The sequence below is a fragment of the Colossoma macropomum genome, unplaced genomic scaffold, assembly GCF_904425465.1.
Source record: "Colossoma macropomum unplaced genomic scaffold, Colossoma_macropomum, whole genome shotgun sequence".
Classification (NCBI taxonomy): domain Eukaryota; kingdom Metazoa; phylum Chordata; class Actinopteri; order Characiformes; family Serrasalmidae; genus Colossoma; species Colossoma macropomum.
Window position 1 is genome coordinate 10385726 of NW_023494791.1, and position 18873 is coordinate 10404598.

The 18873-nt window shown below is 38.2% G+C and overlaps 1 protein-coding gene across 1 annotated transcript in view; it reads left to right on the forward strand.

The window, feature by feature from the left end:
• Positions 1 to 3279: 3279 nt before the first annotated feature.
• The window catches only part of epas1b (endothelial PAS domain protein 1b), a 61229-nt gene continuing 45635 nt past the window's right edge, over positions 3280 to 18873 (forward strand). The window contains exon 1 of the mRNA XM_036573829.1: positions 3280 to 3633. Coding sequence (XP_036429722.1) covers positions 3608 to 3633 — 26 coding nt within the window. The 5' untranslated portion in view covers positions 3280 to 3607. The remainder of the gene's footprint in view (positions 3634 to 18873) is intronic.

An 18873-nucleotide genomic window follows, 5' to 3' on the forward strand; every position in this document is an offset into this window, starting at 1 on the left:
TCTTTTCATATTTTTTTCCTCTGTGGTTTATCAGTTTGTGTCTTTGCCTTGTTTTTCCACTGCTTGGACTGCACTCTTGTCAAAAATCAGTGGGCCTCGCCCTGTTGTCCTCTTGACACAAGCAGAATGGACTCCAGCTCACTTCTTCCTCACCAGAACTTCTGCCCAGCTCTTAGGATTTTAAATCAAAAAATGACTCTACATAGGAAAAACCCATTCGGGCTGTTGTAAACATGCATCTGTTCAAGCAAAAATAAACATATACTTGTCTGAAGACGTACCTTTTAGAAAAATGCTATTCTATCTGAGTCTGGCTGAGTATTATGTATGTACATACTGAGGTACAGTGCAAATTAATGTAAGTTATGTGTATTATATCACTGTAAGTATCATATACACGTGTAAGTATTTTCTTTCGTGTTTTTTGTGTCGTGAAGCTTCGTTTGTACATTGTGCGTCTTTTGTTTGTATGTTTGTTTGTTTGTTTCTGCCCATTCCTCACCATCATGTCATTGTATGCGTTTTACTGTGTGCCAAATGTACTGTACTCAAAAGGATGTGAATGTGGATTGTTTGTTTTGGAGCCTATTAAAAAAGATGGTGTCAAAAGGTCATTCCAGTTGTAAAGACTAATAAGTGGGATCTTAACGTGATCGCAGACAAACACAGAGTTGCATGCAAGTTTAGGCGCCACTGGTCAAATGATGTTTTGTTGTTTTTCTAAGTGAAGCGCATCCTCTATAAGAGCACATTTTAATGCACAATTAGTGTTTATTTGCTGAATTTAACATATTGGTGGGGAATTACTTTTGCCACATTTTATAATGCATGCTTTATTTTTCCCTATATGTTAAACTTGCCAAATAAATAGAAATTGTTCGCTAAAATTATTTTTTTTCACTTAGAAAATCAACGAAAAAAGCAGTTTGACCAGAGGTGTTCAAACTTTTGCATATGACTGCACACAATTGTGAACAGATGCTATTTAGTAATAAAGAGTTGGGTATTTTTTTTAGTCCCTTTCAAGCCTTGAAAAATATCTCAGAATCAAAATTTCTTGCATCTGCAACAAATATACTCTACTGTATGTGGTAACGTAAGCCATTCATCGTGGGCTTGTTTTCAACTGTCAGGAGGTCTTGAATAACTGATAAAAAATGATGCAATACGGACACAGAAGAAGAGGAATTCTTGCAGCGCTCCTTCGGCTTCGTGGGTCGCCGTGACCGAAAGCCAGCAGTGTGAAGAATTGTGCTTGTCAAGTGTAACCCTTTCAACAGAGGTCTCAAACGTCCCGAGGCGTCAGAAATGTCACACCATCCTCATTTGGTCACCCTTTAACACCCTTGAGTTGAATAATCAGAATTACTTTGTGAAATGTCAGCGCAGACTCTACTCGAAAGCAGAATCAGGGCTAATGAGAGCTGAGGTTTCATATCTCATTGTGAATCAGATAATCTGACCAAAGCTGGTTCATGGTGAGCAGAAGGCTGACCTGAGTGTGAACAAAAACTCACATGACGAGCTGCTCTATTGTCCTGCGTCCTGACTTTTCACTGCAGGGTTTCAGCACTGAAATGTGGCATGAATGTGAAATATGTGAGATAATTGTTTGTATCAGAGCTGCCTGACCTGTGCAGGGAGGTTCTTCTTTAGGTCTGAGATCAGTATCAGTGCATTGCGAGCTCAGACGTCACCTGTGTCTATTGTAGCAGTGCTGTTTGTCATTTTGTTGTGGCCGAAGGCGCATCTCACTCCCAGTGTGAGCACAACAGCACAGCGCCCTCGCTGCAGGGTTCTGGACTGACCACTGAAAAGGGCGTCCAGTTCTTGTCCTGGACAGCAGGAGGCCATCAGTTTGGTGATTACTCCTCAAAACAGAGGTTCCTAAATGGCTCTTGGATGAACATGAGGTTCTGCTCTCCTAAAAATGAAGGTTCCTTAATGGGCCTTGGTTGAACATACAGTTCTACACTCTTAAAAATAAAGGTTCCTTAATGACTCTTGGCTGAACATATAGTACTACACTCAGAGGTTCTCAAGTGGTTCTTGCTTGAACATACCATTCTACACTCTTAACAATTAAGGAACCTTAATGGTTCTTGATTAAACATACACGTCTACACTCTTAAAAATGAAGATTCCTGAAAGAGTCTTGGCTGAAAATACAGTTCTACACTCAGTGGTTCTGCAGTGGTTCTTGGTTGAACATACAGTTCTATACTATTAAAAATAAAGGTTCTTTAATTGGTCCTGGTTGAACATACAGTACTACACCCAAAGGTTCTCAAGAGGTTCTTGGTTGAACATACAGTACTACACTCAAAGGTTCTCAACATAAAGTTCTAGGCTTCTAAAAATAAAGGTCCCTAAGAGGTTCTTGGCTGAACATACAGTTCTACACTCTTAAAAATAGAGGTTCTTTAGTTGGCCTTGGTTGAACATACAGTTCTACACTTCTAAAACAAAGGTTCCCACATGATTCTAGACGTGGATGTATTGTCGTAGGAAAAACCTTTACTTGGTATATAACATTGACATCATGTAGGTTCCTCACATTCACATATGGTTCTTTAAATGGTTCTTAAACCAGTGAAAGGTTCTTTAGGGAGCCAAAAGTGGCTCTTCTATGACATCATTCCAAAGAACCAATTTTTCAAGTGTGAGTGGACAAAAACTTGACTGATTGATACAGAACTTTTACATCAAGCGAAGGTTCTCTACACTGTTAAAAAGGTTCTCTACACCAGCACAGCTCATTTACAGATATGACTTATTGATTAAAAGTTTCTCTGTGGAGCCAAAAGTGGTTCTTCAAAGAATCCTCGGCACAGCGTGGTAAACCTGGTGCATAACTGCTGAGTTGAATCAGATTCGTTTGAGAAGAGAAATCACCAAACTGTGCTGGACTGGGACCCTCAGGACTAGAACTGGGCCCCCATGACCAGTGGTCACCTTGTCAAAGCGCTTGTAGGTTTGTCTTTGGTCATAAGACAGATACAGGATCCTGGGGTGTATCTGTCTGGTGTGGTGAGAGGGGGGAGGCGAGGGGGGGGCGGTGTAGGGGTGCGAACCTTCCCTCCACTGTCGGTGGGCTTCAGTCGCGCTCAAGGTTACGCGACCAGAGCGAGAAAGCTGAGAGCTGGGGTGGGCGGGGCAGTGGGCGGGGTCTATGGATCCCCTCCAATCATGATAGTCCTGATTGATCGCGCTGTTGGCCCTCGGCCAGCTGAGCGCGGCGCTCGAGACCGTGTGCGTGCGCGTGTGTGTCCCTGTGAGTGTGTGCGTGTGTGTGAGGTACAAAGTTCTTCCAGACTTTCAGCGCGAGCGGGGAAAGTGCGAGCGCGCTGCCTTCTGGACTGCGCGCGCCTGCGAGCTCGCTGGATGTTTGTGTGAGCGGCTGTACGATCCTCGGCAGTGTTTCTGAGACTGTATAGCCGGAGGTTTTTCTGATTTTCGCCTCGCAGTCGGACTTTATTCTTCTCCGAGCGCAGAAATCGAGGCTTCAGATCTTGTTTGCTGAGTCGAAGCGGCGCCTTTAAACCTGTTGATCTCGCTTCGCTCCCACCGAGGAACTCCAGCCACGACCGAGCGGAGCTGCGCAGAGATGACGGCGGAGAAAGACAAGAAAAGGTGGGCTGCTTTGGGGGCTTTAACCGCTCTGGCCTGCTTGCGGATCATGTTTAGAGCAGCGCGTTTAGCAGCTGGAGAGCTTTTAGCAACTTTTGAGTGATTCGGCTGCTGCGACACCTGCGATCTTATTCTGCTCTTTAATATCCCAGCTGCTCTGCTGGAACTGACCTGTCTGTCATAATGAAGGCCTACAAACAAACTATCACCACTTCATGGTCACATTAAATGATTCATCACATTTTCTGTTGGGATATATATTACAGATATGATTAATTAATCAGGAAAGGTATAATATGGTATTTCTACACAATGTATATGAACAATACACATTTCCTAATGTATATTTTAACAGATATTTAATATCTTATTTTATTTTTTTTCATGTATTTATCACATTTTTAACTAAGCTGCTGAGGGCCCTGGTTGATCAGGGGCCAGAGTCCAAATCAGGTTTTGTAAGCCCTCTCAGGTTACTGTAAAAGCTTCACTGCTTATACAGCCTACTAAACCCCCAAAAATATGATTTTAGTCTTCCTTCATTGGCTTTAATAACCTGTTCTGAGATGCTCTGATAGTGTCCTTCTCAGGTGACCCAAGTGGAAGTTACCAATCATGTCTGTTCTGACTTTAATCGAGGCATTTGTGAACATTTTCTTCACTGTATATGTGTAATGACTTCATCTTTGAATGGAATTCTATTTTACATTTGTTTTTAATTCTGTTTTAAAGTCTGTTTTCTGCTTTTTTTGAAAGTGGGTCTCCACACACTGAGTAATGAAACAGAAAACTGAAAGTGGTGTCATCAGACTTTCTGTTGTTTTTGAGAGTTACTGTAGTGCTGGGCTGTGAGAACATTGCAGTGCTCCAGTGTCAGATGGTTGTAGTTGGGAGTGCTGCTGTTGGGAGGCCTGTGGGAATGCTGGAGAGCCGGAGAGAGTTTATTTCGAAGACTTAAGTAGATCATGTTTGGCCTGCGGAGGGGGAATGTGCCCCTGGGGTAACATCTGGCTTTTGCAGCAATACTCATGTGTTTAGAAGTATTTATAGGTATTCTGAATTGGCTCAGCTTTGGTAATAATAATATAATAATAATAATAAAATGTTAAATGACTGTCTTGAATAAATGCATAACTATAACTATATGATATAACTAATATATATGTATATATATGTAAATATATATGTATATATATATATATATATATATATACATATATATATATATATATATGATGTAAATAATTGAATTATGTAGTCTATATATATATATATATTATATATATATAATTATTATTACACTGAAAAGGAAGCATTGACTACTTGATTGAAGTGTTTACATCATTTCCACATGAATAACATGCAAATGCAAATTGACAGATACTAAAAATAAAAAGAATAATTTGAATCAATGCAGTGAATCAAATCAATGCATTGGTATTTATTTTAGTGTATTATTATTATTATTATTATTATTATTATTATTAAAAGGAATGCATTGAATTTACTTGATGTCTACATCATTTCCACTTTAATAAACTGTCAGTAAACTGACAATGTGGAAATGAATCTTTTGAATCAATTCAGTGAATCAAGTATTCATCAATGTATTCACATTTTCAGTGTCTTCTTCTTCTTCTATTTATTATTATTATTATTATTATTATTATTATTATTATTATTGTTGTTGTTGTTGTTGTTGGTGGTGATGGTGGATCAATACTGTTATGATTTGTGATTGATGTTGTTTTTGCTGTTATTTGGAAATTGATAAGTTATAAATTATAACTACAATCATTCCTTTAAAATGAGTATGAAGAGTACAGGCAGGTAGTAGGCTATTACTCTTTATTAGCTCATTAATCAATCTTTCCTCTTACTGAGAGTTTTTGAACAGACAGACAGCACATTTCACACTATAGCTCACTGCTACAGGTTTGCCTGAAAATTCATGTGGTCAACCCATTTATAACATAAAATGAATCAATTTGATTTACTTAATCAAAATTAAAGATGCAATTTCAGCTCATATTTCACCGCTGACTCTACTAATGGCTTTCGATTTTACACCCCTGACATGTAAGATTGATTGAACATGTGTTCAGTGTATGTAGGTAATCGCGTTTTGCCCCGGGCCTGTCGAGGGTGGAAGCACTGCAAATCTTGATGATAACAAATTAGTTTGTGAAAGCTATACTTACCAGGTCGTGTTTAAACCTGTCTCCAGCTCTTAAAGGAATGATTGAAAGTTTTAGACTCATCAGTCTTGTGTTGTTTCCTTGCATATGTTTGCATATGTGCGCGTGCGTGTGTGTGGTTTAGACAGAGCGCCTAAAAGTCTGCTTCGGCCTCTTCTTCCCTACCAGCTCTGTGTGTATTATCTGACCAATCAGAGGGAAGCTCAACACAAACAAACATCGGCATAACAGTCAAATGAGGAGCATGTATCTTTAGTATCAGGATATTGCAATTCAGGGGGGAATGCAGACACACTGTTGGACGTTTCCTCGGGGGACGGAGGCCGCGCTGGGCCTGGTGCAAGCTTACACAACTCACACGACAGCCATCTTGGAACTCCAGAGGGGCCGTCTGGTTTTGAGCGTGAGCTCAGGCCTGTGTGAGAGTGTGCAGGGTGTCCTGTAAAGTTTGCCTGCATTTGAATGCGATTATGAGATTCTATCTCTCAGCTATTGTTTACTGTCAATAGAAGATGGCTGCGCCTATACCGAGCTCACTTTGCCATGCATGCTCTCACCAATGGCCATATTTCTTAATCATCGTGTCCGTCAGTACTCTGCTGGAGGCTGCACAGTCATTGAGCCTCCGGAACACGTCAGGCTTTCTATGAATTACAAGAGAAAAGTGTGGAAGGCCGTGCTCTTAGCCTTTATGCATTTCCATGTATTTCTTTTTACACTATAGGCTGTGAGACTGTGTTCTAGTCTGTAGGTAACCCCTAAGGGTGACCCAGGTCAAATGACATGTTTTGTTGAAACAGTGCACATATGTACACGTCCTCTACAGAGAGCACACGTCTACGCATTTTTAATGCATTGTTTATTTGCTGAATACAACATATTGGGGGAAAAGACATAAAATGTAGCCTGTGCAACAAAAGAAATTGTGGACTAAAATTTGCATTAAAATGCCTTATTTAAAGGTGAATTCTGCTGATGTTTTTTAAATGTCTGCATAATTCAGTGGTTGAGATGCAAGCAAAGTCGTGCAGAGTGGTTTGGAGAAACTTGCTGACTCTGATTTCATTACTGTGATTGTGACTGTCTGTGTCTTCTGAGTTTTATATGTAATGTTAAAAATATTGCTAAGTGATACATCTGAAATAGCGATACATCTGAAAAAAAGTTTTCTTTGGGAACTGTTTTACCCTGTAACACCCTGCTTGTACCTCTCTGACTTCAAGGTATTTTTAACCAATATACAGTTTAAGCCAAAACTGTATTTAAATGATCACAGAACAATATATCAGGCCTCAGAGCTTTCTGTGATGTTGCTTTTAGAGGCAATAAACTCTCCTGATATCTGGTTCCTCTCACCACCACTGTGACTAATTCTGACTTAATACGTTTCTCAAGTGCGGCACATTACAGAACAAGCCACTCTGAGTGACTTTGTTTACATATTAACAATTTAATTATGCAGAAATTTAGACATACACTGTCATTAAAAAGGTACTGTCCTGGAAATATGAACTATCTAAAGCAAACAGTGATCCTATATGTGTCTTCTGAGTTTTATCTGTAGTGTTCGTGATGGTAAACCAGTGGAAAATCTGAAAACTCAGTTTTCTTTTTGACTGTTTTGCCTTGTAACACCCTGTATGTAGCTTTTAGGTGAATCTTATCTCAAAACTATTGTAAAACAGCATCACAGGCATCAGGCAGTGCATTTGTAAAGTTTTCGTGTAGTAAGCTCCTGTGAGGTAGCTTTAAACTTTTCAGACGTCTGGTTCCCATCAGCACTATAGTGAGCACTTTTGACTCAGTAGGTTTTTCTACAATGGAGCATTTTAGTCATAACCACTGAATGACTGTTCGCATCTGAACCATTTAATTGTGCAGAAATTATTTTCACTTAGAAAATCAACAAAACGTCATTTGATTGGGAGGATGCCCAAATATTCTCATACAACTGTATTTCAATTCATCATTTTTATACACTCTTAAAAATGGAGGCGCCTAAAATAGTTCTTGGCTTAGACATGGTTCTAGGAAAAGCCTTTGATGGGTAGACAGCTTTTACATGATGTGGAGGTTCTTTAACCTTCAACAAGGTTCTTCACACTCGCACATTTCATTTATAAAAACGATTCTTTAACCATTGAAAGCAGAGTTAGACAGATAAAAAAATTTGCACTGTTTGCTCGAGTCACTAAGGCCAGAATTAAGAGTCTGTAGCCAGAATAATAGAAACATGTTTATTGTATATACAGTGTATTTAAAAATAACAAGCATGCTTCAGGACCAAAAAACAATCAGCGCTAGCTTTGAAGAAGAAATTATTTATTAAAAACTTGCTGATTTGGTGACCATGGTGGTCCTCACTGCCAAGCTTGTCTGCTCTGACATCATCTGATCCAAGTTATTTCATTAGATACTTTCTAGCTACTGCAGTGAGGGTGTCTCTGTATAACACAGGCTTAGTTAACACCTTATTTTACATACAGTCTAAGTTTATTAGAGTGATTAGCTAACTTTCGGCAATGGAGCAGCTCAGTTCTGTGTCTGACCAAAAAGGTTTGTTAAAAGGGATGCAAAGAAGTGGCCACTTGGGCCACTGGCTCTGCATTTTTAGATTTTCTGATACTTTTTTTGCACCACTGGAAGCATGCGGTATAAGAGTATCTTTATCTTTATTTTTAAAAGCATCTTTACACTTGTGTAGCGTAGCTGTTGTAAGAAAACCTCTTAGCTCTGAAGATGACTTTTCATGCAAAAGGAAAAGGGAAAAATGTTTTAACATTTAGTTTATGATCCTGGACCATTTCGGTTGGTATACTCACCACGAAAGGCATAAATAAATAAATAAATAAATAAATGGGGGAAAAAACAATGGTTTTGATATGACAGACAGTGGCACTATGTTTTTGTGTTTATTATTATTATCAAATAAGTGGCCACTTGAGCCACAGGCTCTGCATTTTTAGAGGCCAAAAAAATGTGAAAAGTTGTGGTCAGCGGGCGCCAGGCAATAGGCCACGTCTGCCCCGAGGGGGTTCTAAACAACCCAAAAGTGGTTCTTCTGTGGCATCATGCAAATAACATTTGTAACACGTTTATTTTTAAGAGTGTATGTAAATGTAAAAAAAGTGTGCAACTATAGTTGTATGCAAAGGTTTAGGCGCCCCTGGTCAAATGACATGTTTTGTTGTTTTTCTAAGTGAAAATAAGTGAACATCCTCAACAGAGAACACATTTCTGCACGTTCTGAAAGCACAATGGTGCTATTTTGTGAATTTAATATATTGGGGGTGGGAACGTAAAATGTAAAATGTGGCCCGTGCAAAAGTTTTGGCACATTTTATATTTTATATGTTATTCTTTTCCAATGTGCACTGTAAAAATAGCTCATCAGATCGACCTAAAAACATTACTTCACGCAGTAACAAGCAATTGAACTAGTTTTACTCAAAAAATTACACTGATTCAAAGAATCATTCATTCAGATTTATTTAGGTTGAATTAAACTAGTTAATTTACTTGTTACCACATGAAGTAATCAACAAATAAATAGAAATGGTGCTGTAAAATTTGTAGAAAAATGGCATATTTAAGTTTGTTCTATGTAGAGGATGCTAAAAAATCATCAAAACTGTAGGCAATGGAACAGCTGAGTTCTGTGTCTGAACAAAAAGGTTTGTTAAAAAGGAAAAAGTACACAAAAAAGTAGCCACTTGGGTCACAGGCTCTGCACTTTTACTGGACAAATTGTGAAACAGTGTAGGCCACATCTGCCCCTGACTGAAAGGTACTTTAGTGAACCAAAAGTGGTTCCTCTATGACAGTGCTCCACAGGGCACCTTTGTTTTTTACAAGTGCAATTACATAACTAAATTCCTGAACAATTTATAGCACTGAATAATAATCTTTAAGACTCATAATGGTTCAAATCACAAGTAGCAAAGTTTATTGCAGCAGCATAAAGTTTGAGTAATCCCGAGCTTCACATTGACGTCAGTTCCAAAAATCAGTTGTTGTTTGCAGTGTGATGCAACCCTCTGTTTGACAATGACATATTCAGATTCGCATTGACCAGCGATTATGGGCCTTTTCTGCTGGATTTGTTTTGGTGCTCCCGAACAATTACGTCAGCCCTCATCTCTACGTACACAGGCCCAATGGAGCCCCTGAGTTAGAGAAAGAGAGGGAGCGAGAGAGAGAAAGGCCCAGTTAAACTCGAATAGCTCTGTTAAACTGAGCTGTCCAGTCCACTGGGCAAAATATGGCTCACTGCCCAGGGCTACCAGCGCCAACCTTGCCAGTGTCCTGTCCAAATTCTGCCCATGCCACCCTACAGTCTCTCAACCCACACACAGAATCACATAACCAGAATCTATAATACTTATGACTTATGAGTACCAGGAATAACCAGGAATAACAAAAATTTCAGATCTATATTGTAATATATCGATAAGAGTAGCGAAGATGCTCCTGACACTGATACTTTTTTTGCACCATGCAGTATAAGAGTACCTTTATCTTTATTTGTAAAAGTATCTTTACACTTGTGTAGTGTAGCTGTTGTAAGAAAACCTCTGAAGACTACTTTTCATGCAAAAGGAAAAGGGAAAAACATTTTAGCTTTTAGTTTCATAATCGTGGACCATTTCGGTTGTTGTACTCACCATGAAAGGCATAAATAAATAAATAAATAAATAAATAAATAAATAAATGGGGGAAAAACAAGTTACATGGTTTTGATATGACAGACAGTGACGCTATATTTTTGTGTTTATTATTATATTATTATATTATTATTATTATTATTATTATTATTATTATTATTTATTTATTTTATTTGGCCTTTATTCTAATTTTTATTATTCTGGGAAAGTGTATACTCTCAGAGGAAAAGGTAGTAAACTGTCTCAGGGGCAGTACCCCTCTTGTCACTGGGGTGGTATCCTCAAGGTTACATCTTTAGTCAGGGAACATAACTTTGTTTTTTTAAAACATTATGTTATGAAAAGATACTAATATGTACTTTTCACCTGGAAAAGCTTATTTAAGGTTCACAATTTGAGCTTAAAACCACTGTTGTACCTTTGAGGGAACATTTCATTTACATTGTTTGCATCTTGATGAACGAAAAATGTACCTGCACTGAACCTTTATTTCTAACAGTGTAGAAACTCTCAAACTGAATCTCGTCACACGTATAAACTGACAGTAAAGCTGTTTTATCTAAATGCTCACCTGACACCTCAGCTGTGCAGAGAACAGTTGTGTTCTGTTTCATCTACCAAAGTTTAACGGGTAATTAGAGAACAGGTTGTCCTACTGAGTCAAGATTAGAAAGGGAGAGTTGGCTAAAGTAACAAGATAGAGATAATGACGTTGTGAGATAACAATACTGGGGTCAAATGTTCTCTCTCTCACTCTCTTACGCAGGCACATGAACACAGTGTGCGACAGTACTCTCCAAAGCAAAGTTCAGTCTAGCTGCTGCTAAGAAAACAGCGAGCTGGGTCTGCGCTCTCTTATCTTTCCTTCTTACTGTCATTTAGAGGAATTTCTGATGGACACTCGGGGGGCCTTGTGTTGATGTGGGTTGATGTTCTATAGGGGACTGCCATAAGAGCTTAGCGCGCAGAGGAGAAATCCTGAGCCTATCCCAGCTGTCGGACTTGTCTAAACAAAAATGTGCAGTTTATTGTGACATGATCTCTGGAGAGGGCCTGAATCTAGGCCTCTAAATCCCCACCCTCGGCTAACAGCGGGGGCACAAGGCAGAGCTTTCAGTTCCAGAGCTCGTTCTCTCTTTCTTATCCCACTTTCTTTTCGGCCCTCATAAGGTGCATTGGTTGCTCTTGACCAGAACTTTCCTTCGCCTCCCTCAGAAGCCTGTCTCCTGGTCTTTCCTGTCCGCCAGCCCCCTGCTTCCTCCATTTGCAGCGTTGCAGTGCTGCCTCATTCCAGATCTACCAGATAACAACCTGTTTGCCACTAAATGGTGGAATGTATGGCATATGTGCTGCACATATAAGCCTGAGTAGCTGGACAGTCCTCCCAGTGTCCACAGGTGGATGCCCATTAAGGGTCACACTCTACTCAGAGTGGCGTATGGAAACCATGGGCCATCTATGAAATCTTTCTTCCCATGATTGAGCCAGGTTGCGCCGGCGCTGGCCATGTGAGGGAACATGCTGTTCCAGGAGATCAGAGATTATCCCGGGACGCATTGTTCACTGTTTGTGTTTAGCGAGATGCCAAAATGACAGGAAAACACCCTATAAGCAAGCAAGGTGGAGGAGACAGGGAGGATTTGGTTAGGCATTGTGTGGTTCGCGTAGCCTGTACGCTGCTCAGGGGTGGAGCGGTGAAGAGTTTTGGGTGAAAACCAAACCAGAGCGCTGGATGCCATATGACCAGTCTGTTTCACAAGGTGAGGCAACTGCAGTTGAGAAATGAAGATGTATTTTTTTATATATATACATATGTAGTTATATATATATGTTTTTATATATATAAAAATATATGTAGTTATATATATATGTTTTTCCAAATCGTTGCTGAATAATAAGTCTTTTAGTCTTTTAACTATTTTAATTATGATCTACAGTTGCAGTATGCAAATTATATGTTTTCTTGACTTTTATTTTGAAGTGGTAGTAAGTTAACATATCCTCTATAGAGGACATACCTCTGCACATTTTATTGCACAAATACTGCTTATTTGCTGAATTTAACATATTGAAAAAATGAAATAAAATATAAAATGTGGCCTGCCCAATTTGTATTTTATTTTTATTATAAATTTTTTTAACTCAGCAAAAAATTTTAATTTAGTACTAAAATTTTCATTAAAAAAAACAAAAAAACAAAAATTGTTCTCTCTAGAAGGCGTGTTAACATTTTTTCACTTAGAAAGTCAACAAAACAATTTGACTGGGGATGTTTAAACTTTTGCATACAACTGTATGTAGAATTAATCAATTTATTTTTTTTTATTTTATATTATTACATTTTTTGTTGGTTTAACCAATATATATGTCATGATCTTGATGTAATTTTATGTCTTTTATGTTTTCACTGAACTGAACTGAATTGATTTGAAGTCAGCAGTTTCAGCAGGTAACCCACCGAGGTCCCATATAGTCTATACACCTTGAAACACAATCGGTTTACTTATTTCTTAGTCATATCTCACTGAAACAAGCAGAAAATTTGCTTGCAAGTACAAAACGAAACATTTAAATATGATTTGAATTTGATGACAAGTTATTGTTGTGCATACAGTCATACATTGTGGAAAGAAAAAAAATCCTTTACATTTTCGTCACGGATTAGGACAAGAATGGACTTGGTGTTTTGCGGAACACTCCCAGTCTGTGCACATGACTGGTCGATTGATTCAGTTTTGCGGATTTTGAACACAATCCCTTAACTGCTGTTGTCATGCTGCCGTGTAGGTCCGGCTGGTAGCGTGGCACCTCTTGACACAACTGCTGGCTTTGTTCACAAACACCGGGGGCCTGAGGGGGCTTGTTGCGTCTGGCTGCTGTGTAACCCAAAGCATGGCGCTGCTTGTTATGAAAATAGTTGTGTGGCAGCGGAGCAGATGGCTGTGGTCATGTTGGACTGTACCTGAGGCTACGCAGAGACATCAGCTCTGCACTGACACCTTGATTAAAAACCCACACGCAGCGGAGAGGGGGAGGTTAGCAATATTGTGATCTGTCACTGAGGTGGACCGTGTGGGGACTAGGCTGCGTTAAGTGGGGTCTTTATGACATTATGTGTTTGTGCAAGGTCTGTATGTGGCCTTGTCTCCTAAGAAAGACCTTGTCTCATTTTAGGTCGGAATTATTTTTTAAAATAATTCTAGAGCTCCAGATTTGAGGGTTTAAATTTACGTGCCATGGAAAAAGTGTGGTGAAAAATTGTGTTGGTTTCAAGGATGAGAGAAGAGTGGAAAAAAGTGCAATAGTAGGTGTTCATGCTAAATGTTTTATGCTTCATCACTGTAATGGTAAGTTTCAACTGTATCACAGCTAACTAGCTAGCTATAGCCTTTGTAAATGCAATATATAACATAATTCATGATGTTATTTCCAAATATAACACAGGAACTGAGCCCACATCATGCTGAATAGTTACATTTGTCTTACTAAGCTGTTATCTGAGAGCACTTACTAGCTAGCAGTGCACCGGTCCAATACTCTGGATAGGATCGGCACCGATACTGACCTTTCTAAACAAACTGCTTATCAGCCAGATGTGTCCAATACACATTCGGGCCGCGGTTGCTCTTTACTTGAAAGGCAATATTCCAAATTGTGATGAACATCAAAACACTTTATGTTTCTATTAACAGAACAGAAAGTTCATACGTGTAAAAAATATGAATGATCACATTTCAGGCCAACTTAGTAGTGTAAGGAAATCAAATTAGTCTGAAATCTGTGATTGTTTCTCAATGCTGCGGTGTGTCAGAATAAAAGCGCTGTGCAATTTCTCTCCTTACTATATCAGCTTTGTGAGAGAAAAACTATTTCATATGTTTGCATTATTATCAATTTCATGTAGGCTAAAAAAATGAATTAATAATTAAAATGATAATAATAATTAAAATTAATAATTTAAAGTTACATTTGAATAATGTGGTTAAATAACAAATGCATTATAAAATTGCTTCATTTTAAAAATCCTCATTTTAAATGTCAGCTAACAAGACAAGTAACATGACTCATGCTGGCTAATAACAAACATGACTGCAATTTAGAGGTATTTTATGCTTGATACAGCTGCTGGTGGCACAGCAACTTCAAGGGTTAAACATGTTCTTTGAATGTTTAGATCTTACAACTTATAATTACCGTTAATTTTACTGCTGCATTATCCAGAAGCATATAAATAACAACATTTTTTTGTAATACTTAATTCTTGTTTTTCGTTCTTATTTATGTTCATTTTTGTTACACCTTTGCTCTAGTTACAGCCTCGTGTCAGACACAGTGACATACATAATTATTTAAGTAAATTTAAATAATAAAAAAAGCACTGACATCGGATTGGTGCTCAGTATCAACTGATACCCAGAGTTTAGGTATTAGAATCGGTATCGGAAGAGAAAAACTGGGATCGGTGCATCTCTAGTGCTCACCCGCTGCACTCACCTCAAAATCTGCATTTAGCTGTAGGCATTTCTCTCAAATACCACAGCACTCACAACAACAGAACTAGGCTGTGCATAGTTTAAATTACGCCTTTGGGTAAAATCATGTACCATGAGAGGTCATGCTAATTTGTAAAATGTTGCTAGAAATGATGTCATAGAGCTGTAAACATAAGGTTGTGGGTTCAAAACTCTTTGTGAAGTTAAAAGAAGCAAACTGTCAGAGATCTGCATGTTCTATCAGCCTTGATCTTCCACTGCGGTTTAACCATTGTGGTCTTGATTAAGATATGAATTCCCAAGCTGAAAAGATGTTGCAACATGATTGTTTTTCCATGCATGAGACTTGAGAGAGTCCTTTAGTAGGAGGTAGAACCATTCACTGGTAGTTCTTTCATGCTTACGTACCCTGAAACTATGGTTTTTGACATGAAGAGGAATTCCCCTTCAGGTACAAAATGAGAAGACCCAAAAAGATTCGGCCTGGATTGTGTGCAGACCAACTGATTTCAGCAAAGCTAACTGATTAGAATCTACCAAGTATGAAGCTGTATTTTACATTTTATTTGTGCAAAAGATTTTAAAGTATGAAGGTGGCACCTAAATTTAGTAATAGCAAAGCAGGACTGACTAACTGTAAGATATAGATCTGAGCGCTCGTTGTTGAACCTGTGTTTCTAGAATAGCTCCTGTGCGTTTCTCTTATAGCTCATCTTACTCAGCACGTTGTGCATTCAACCATATAACCTTCAATATTTGTGTAACATGTTTGCTTGCATCACCCTTTGAAAAGCGGAGAAAGAAAAGATGTTCTTTTCAGCGATACAGTTTCAGACTGACAGGATGTTATCAGCCCGTGACTCTGGATGAAATGTCCCAGAACTTCAGCCAATATTAGCAGTTCTGTTTTGGAAATGTTTTTGGAGTATGCCAGCTTTGTCAATGTTTGTCAAGTTTTTTTTGGTGTACTGTTTGTAAGGCGTATGAAATATGCTGGTCAGTTTAAGATGTATATTTTGATAGGCGAGGCAAGGCAAGGCGAGTTTATTTATGTGGTGCCTTCAATATACTGCAGTCATTCACATTGCTTTACAAATGAGAAAATACAAAGATTATTCAAAGTAAAATGTAAAAAAATGTAGAATGTATAGATCTGAAAGAGAAGAAATTGAACTTTAAATTAAAAACCTAATTAAAAATTTAATTAAGAGAATAGAGTGCCATCACTGGAGAGAAGTGCAGTAGAGCTAACAGTGGTTAAACCGAGCTGAAAGCTGCTCAAATAGGAATGTTTTCAGCCCAGATTTAAAAGTGTCCAGTGTCGGGGCTCTTTTAATGCTCTCTGTCAACAGGTTCCATTTAAGAGCAGCATAATAGCTAAACACTGCTTCTTCATGTTTAGTCAGTTGACAGTACAAAGCCGCATATTTAAATGCTGGTGTTATCCGCTGATACTATTTGTACAAGATTAAGTGAGATGTGCACCATTTTTATGAATATTGATTTGTTACATAAGTAGCTTCAATGAGAAAGACTGTGTACAGGCTACAATCACATAGAGTTTTGCTACACTTTGGATTTCTCCATATGATTTCTCAGCTCCTACCGTCTTTTATTAGAGCCGGAGTGAAACAGTAATTATCCTTCTTTTATGTACTTAGATATTATTTTAGAAGATTTGCACTTTACTCAAGCATCATTGAAATTGAATACCTGCACTTTTGCTCAATTACATTTCCAAGAGAAAAAACATACTTTTTTTTACTGCTTACATTTTCGTCCGAAGTGCTGTTTACAAATCTCAAAGCCTCTTTTTCAAAAAAGAAAAAAAAATCTAAGATGTTTTGTGTTCCAGTGCATTTGAATTTAGTGTTTTAAACAAAATGTCAAAATTCATATTACAGTAAAATGAAGCTGGTGATTAATTAGTCTTGTGTAAGGACCGGTATTGCTCATTATTTACCGCATCACACTGTAAAAAAGGGTTTGTCAGTTTCAATTTCATGTAATAACAAGTAGTTGAACTAGTTTTATTCAACTTAAACAAATGCTTTGATTAAAACATTAGTTCGTTCATTTTAGTATGTGAACAAAAATTATTTAGTTGTTACCACATGAAGTATATTTTTAGGTTGAACTGATGCTAACAAACAAAGAAAACTTAACATTTGTTTCTTAAACTGTTAACTTTTTACTGTTATATACTTGAGACTATTTAAATGTAGATAACTTCTGACTTTCACTCAAGTATATTGTTTTCCTCCATACTTTTTCTTTTAATGGTAAAAGATTTAGACACATTACTCATACGTTAAGTACAGTTTCTCTGTACTTTTCCCACCCCTGATTATACATGATTTAAAACATGCTTCTGTGACTCTGAATTAGCCTTCAGTTTCTGTGCAAGGTGGAGTGCACTTTCAGGAGCGGACCACCACTGTGGAAACACTGAGGCTTATTAATAATTTTTGAATTGCTTTGAGTTTCTTCACATAGCTCTCATCATAAATAATGAATATTAGGCAAAAATCATAGTTATTGTTCCTTTAAAGTATGGAACAGTATGTGCGGTATGCACTCTGTATGGCCCATTTAAAAGCAACCTTTCCTCTGGTTCTGCGCCATTAGTAAATTGCACGGGGTTGAAAATAGTGCGTTCTCGGGGTCTGGTCTGGTTTCATAAGATAGGGTTCAGGTGAAGGTTTCATGACATACTTAATGCTAGTGAGAGAAGAGCTGATATGTATTGGGCTTTGTGTACCGATATTGGCTGTGAAGGATTACTGAGCAAGTCTGAAGCTGCCCAGTGTCTTATTTCTCTGTGACAGTATGCTGTTGAAAGGAGTGTCAGTGGAAACAGTGTAAATGGGGTAAATAATGCTCTGATGATAGCCTTGATACTACAGGTAATCCTACTGTTCTGTGTTTACATCATGGCTTGGTTAAAGGCTTGGCTGAAGTTTTTTTTTTTTTCCATTATTTTTACATGGCTTTACTTTAATACACCCATTGTGTAGGGATGTTACCTTTGTCAGGCACATATTAATCCCCAAAACAAAGAAACATTCACTAGTTAATATTTGTTTGCCCTCATAGAAGTTAGTGGACTTTTATACGATGCAGGGGGTCTCAATTTTTGGCTTATTTGCATTTTTTTTATACATACACACTTATGTGCAAAAGTTTGAAGACACTTGTTCAAATTACAAGTGAAATTAAATATAAAATGTGATATTATGTTTTTTTTGTTGTTGTTGTTGATTTTTTAAGTTATGTTAAATTCTGCAACTTGGTTTTATTTTCACTTATAAGATCAGAAAAACATATAATGTGATTAGAAGTGCCTAAATGTTGCATGTACCTATATGACCATCATAAGAACTATCCATAAATCCAAGCATGAATTACCCATGTACAGTAAATCTTTCTCAGTTAAGTAACAGTTGTACAAGAGTGTGCATAAATTAATGACCTCATCTAAAATTAGCATTGTCCACTCGAATGATGCACATGCTTAAACAGAAACTTGGATCAAGGAATCCTTTGTAAGTAAGGTTTCCGTATGACAGTGTCCTCTTACAGCGCTAAAGGATTGTTGCTAGCGGTCAGAGGCAGTGTGTTGATGTTGTGTGCGCTGAAGGTCAGCTGAGAGTTCCTGGAGTATTCCAGCCAGCACAGGACTAGCATGGCAGAGGGGACATGGGGGCTTAATTTAGTCGGCTTCGTGCAGAGAAACTGACCTCCTGCACAGTCATGAGGCCACACGCCCGTCTCCGTGTGCCTGAATACACAGGACTGCTTAGTCTGTTTGTGTTTGTTCGTACGTTCAGTTCATGCCAATCCATGCAAATGTATTGCACCAGTGCCGTGCGTGCAAAGCTGCTGAAC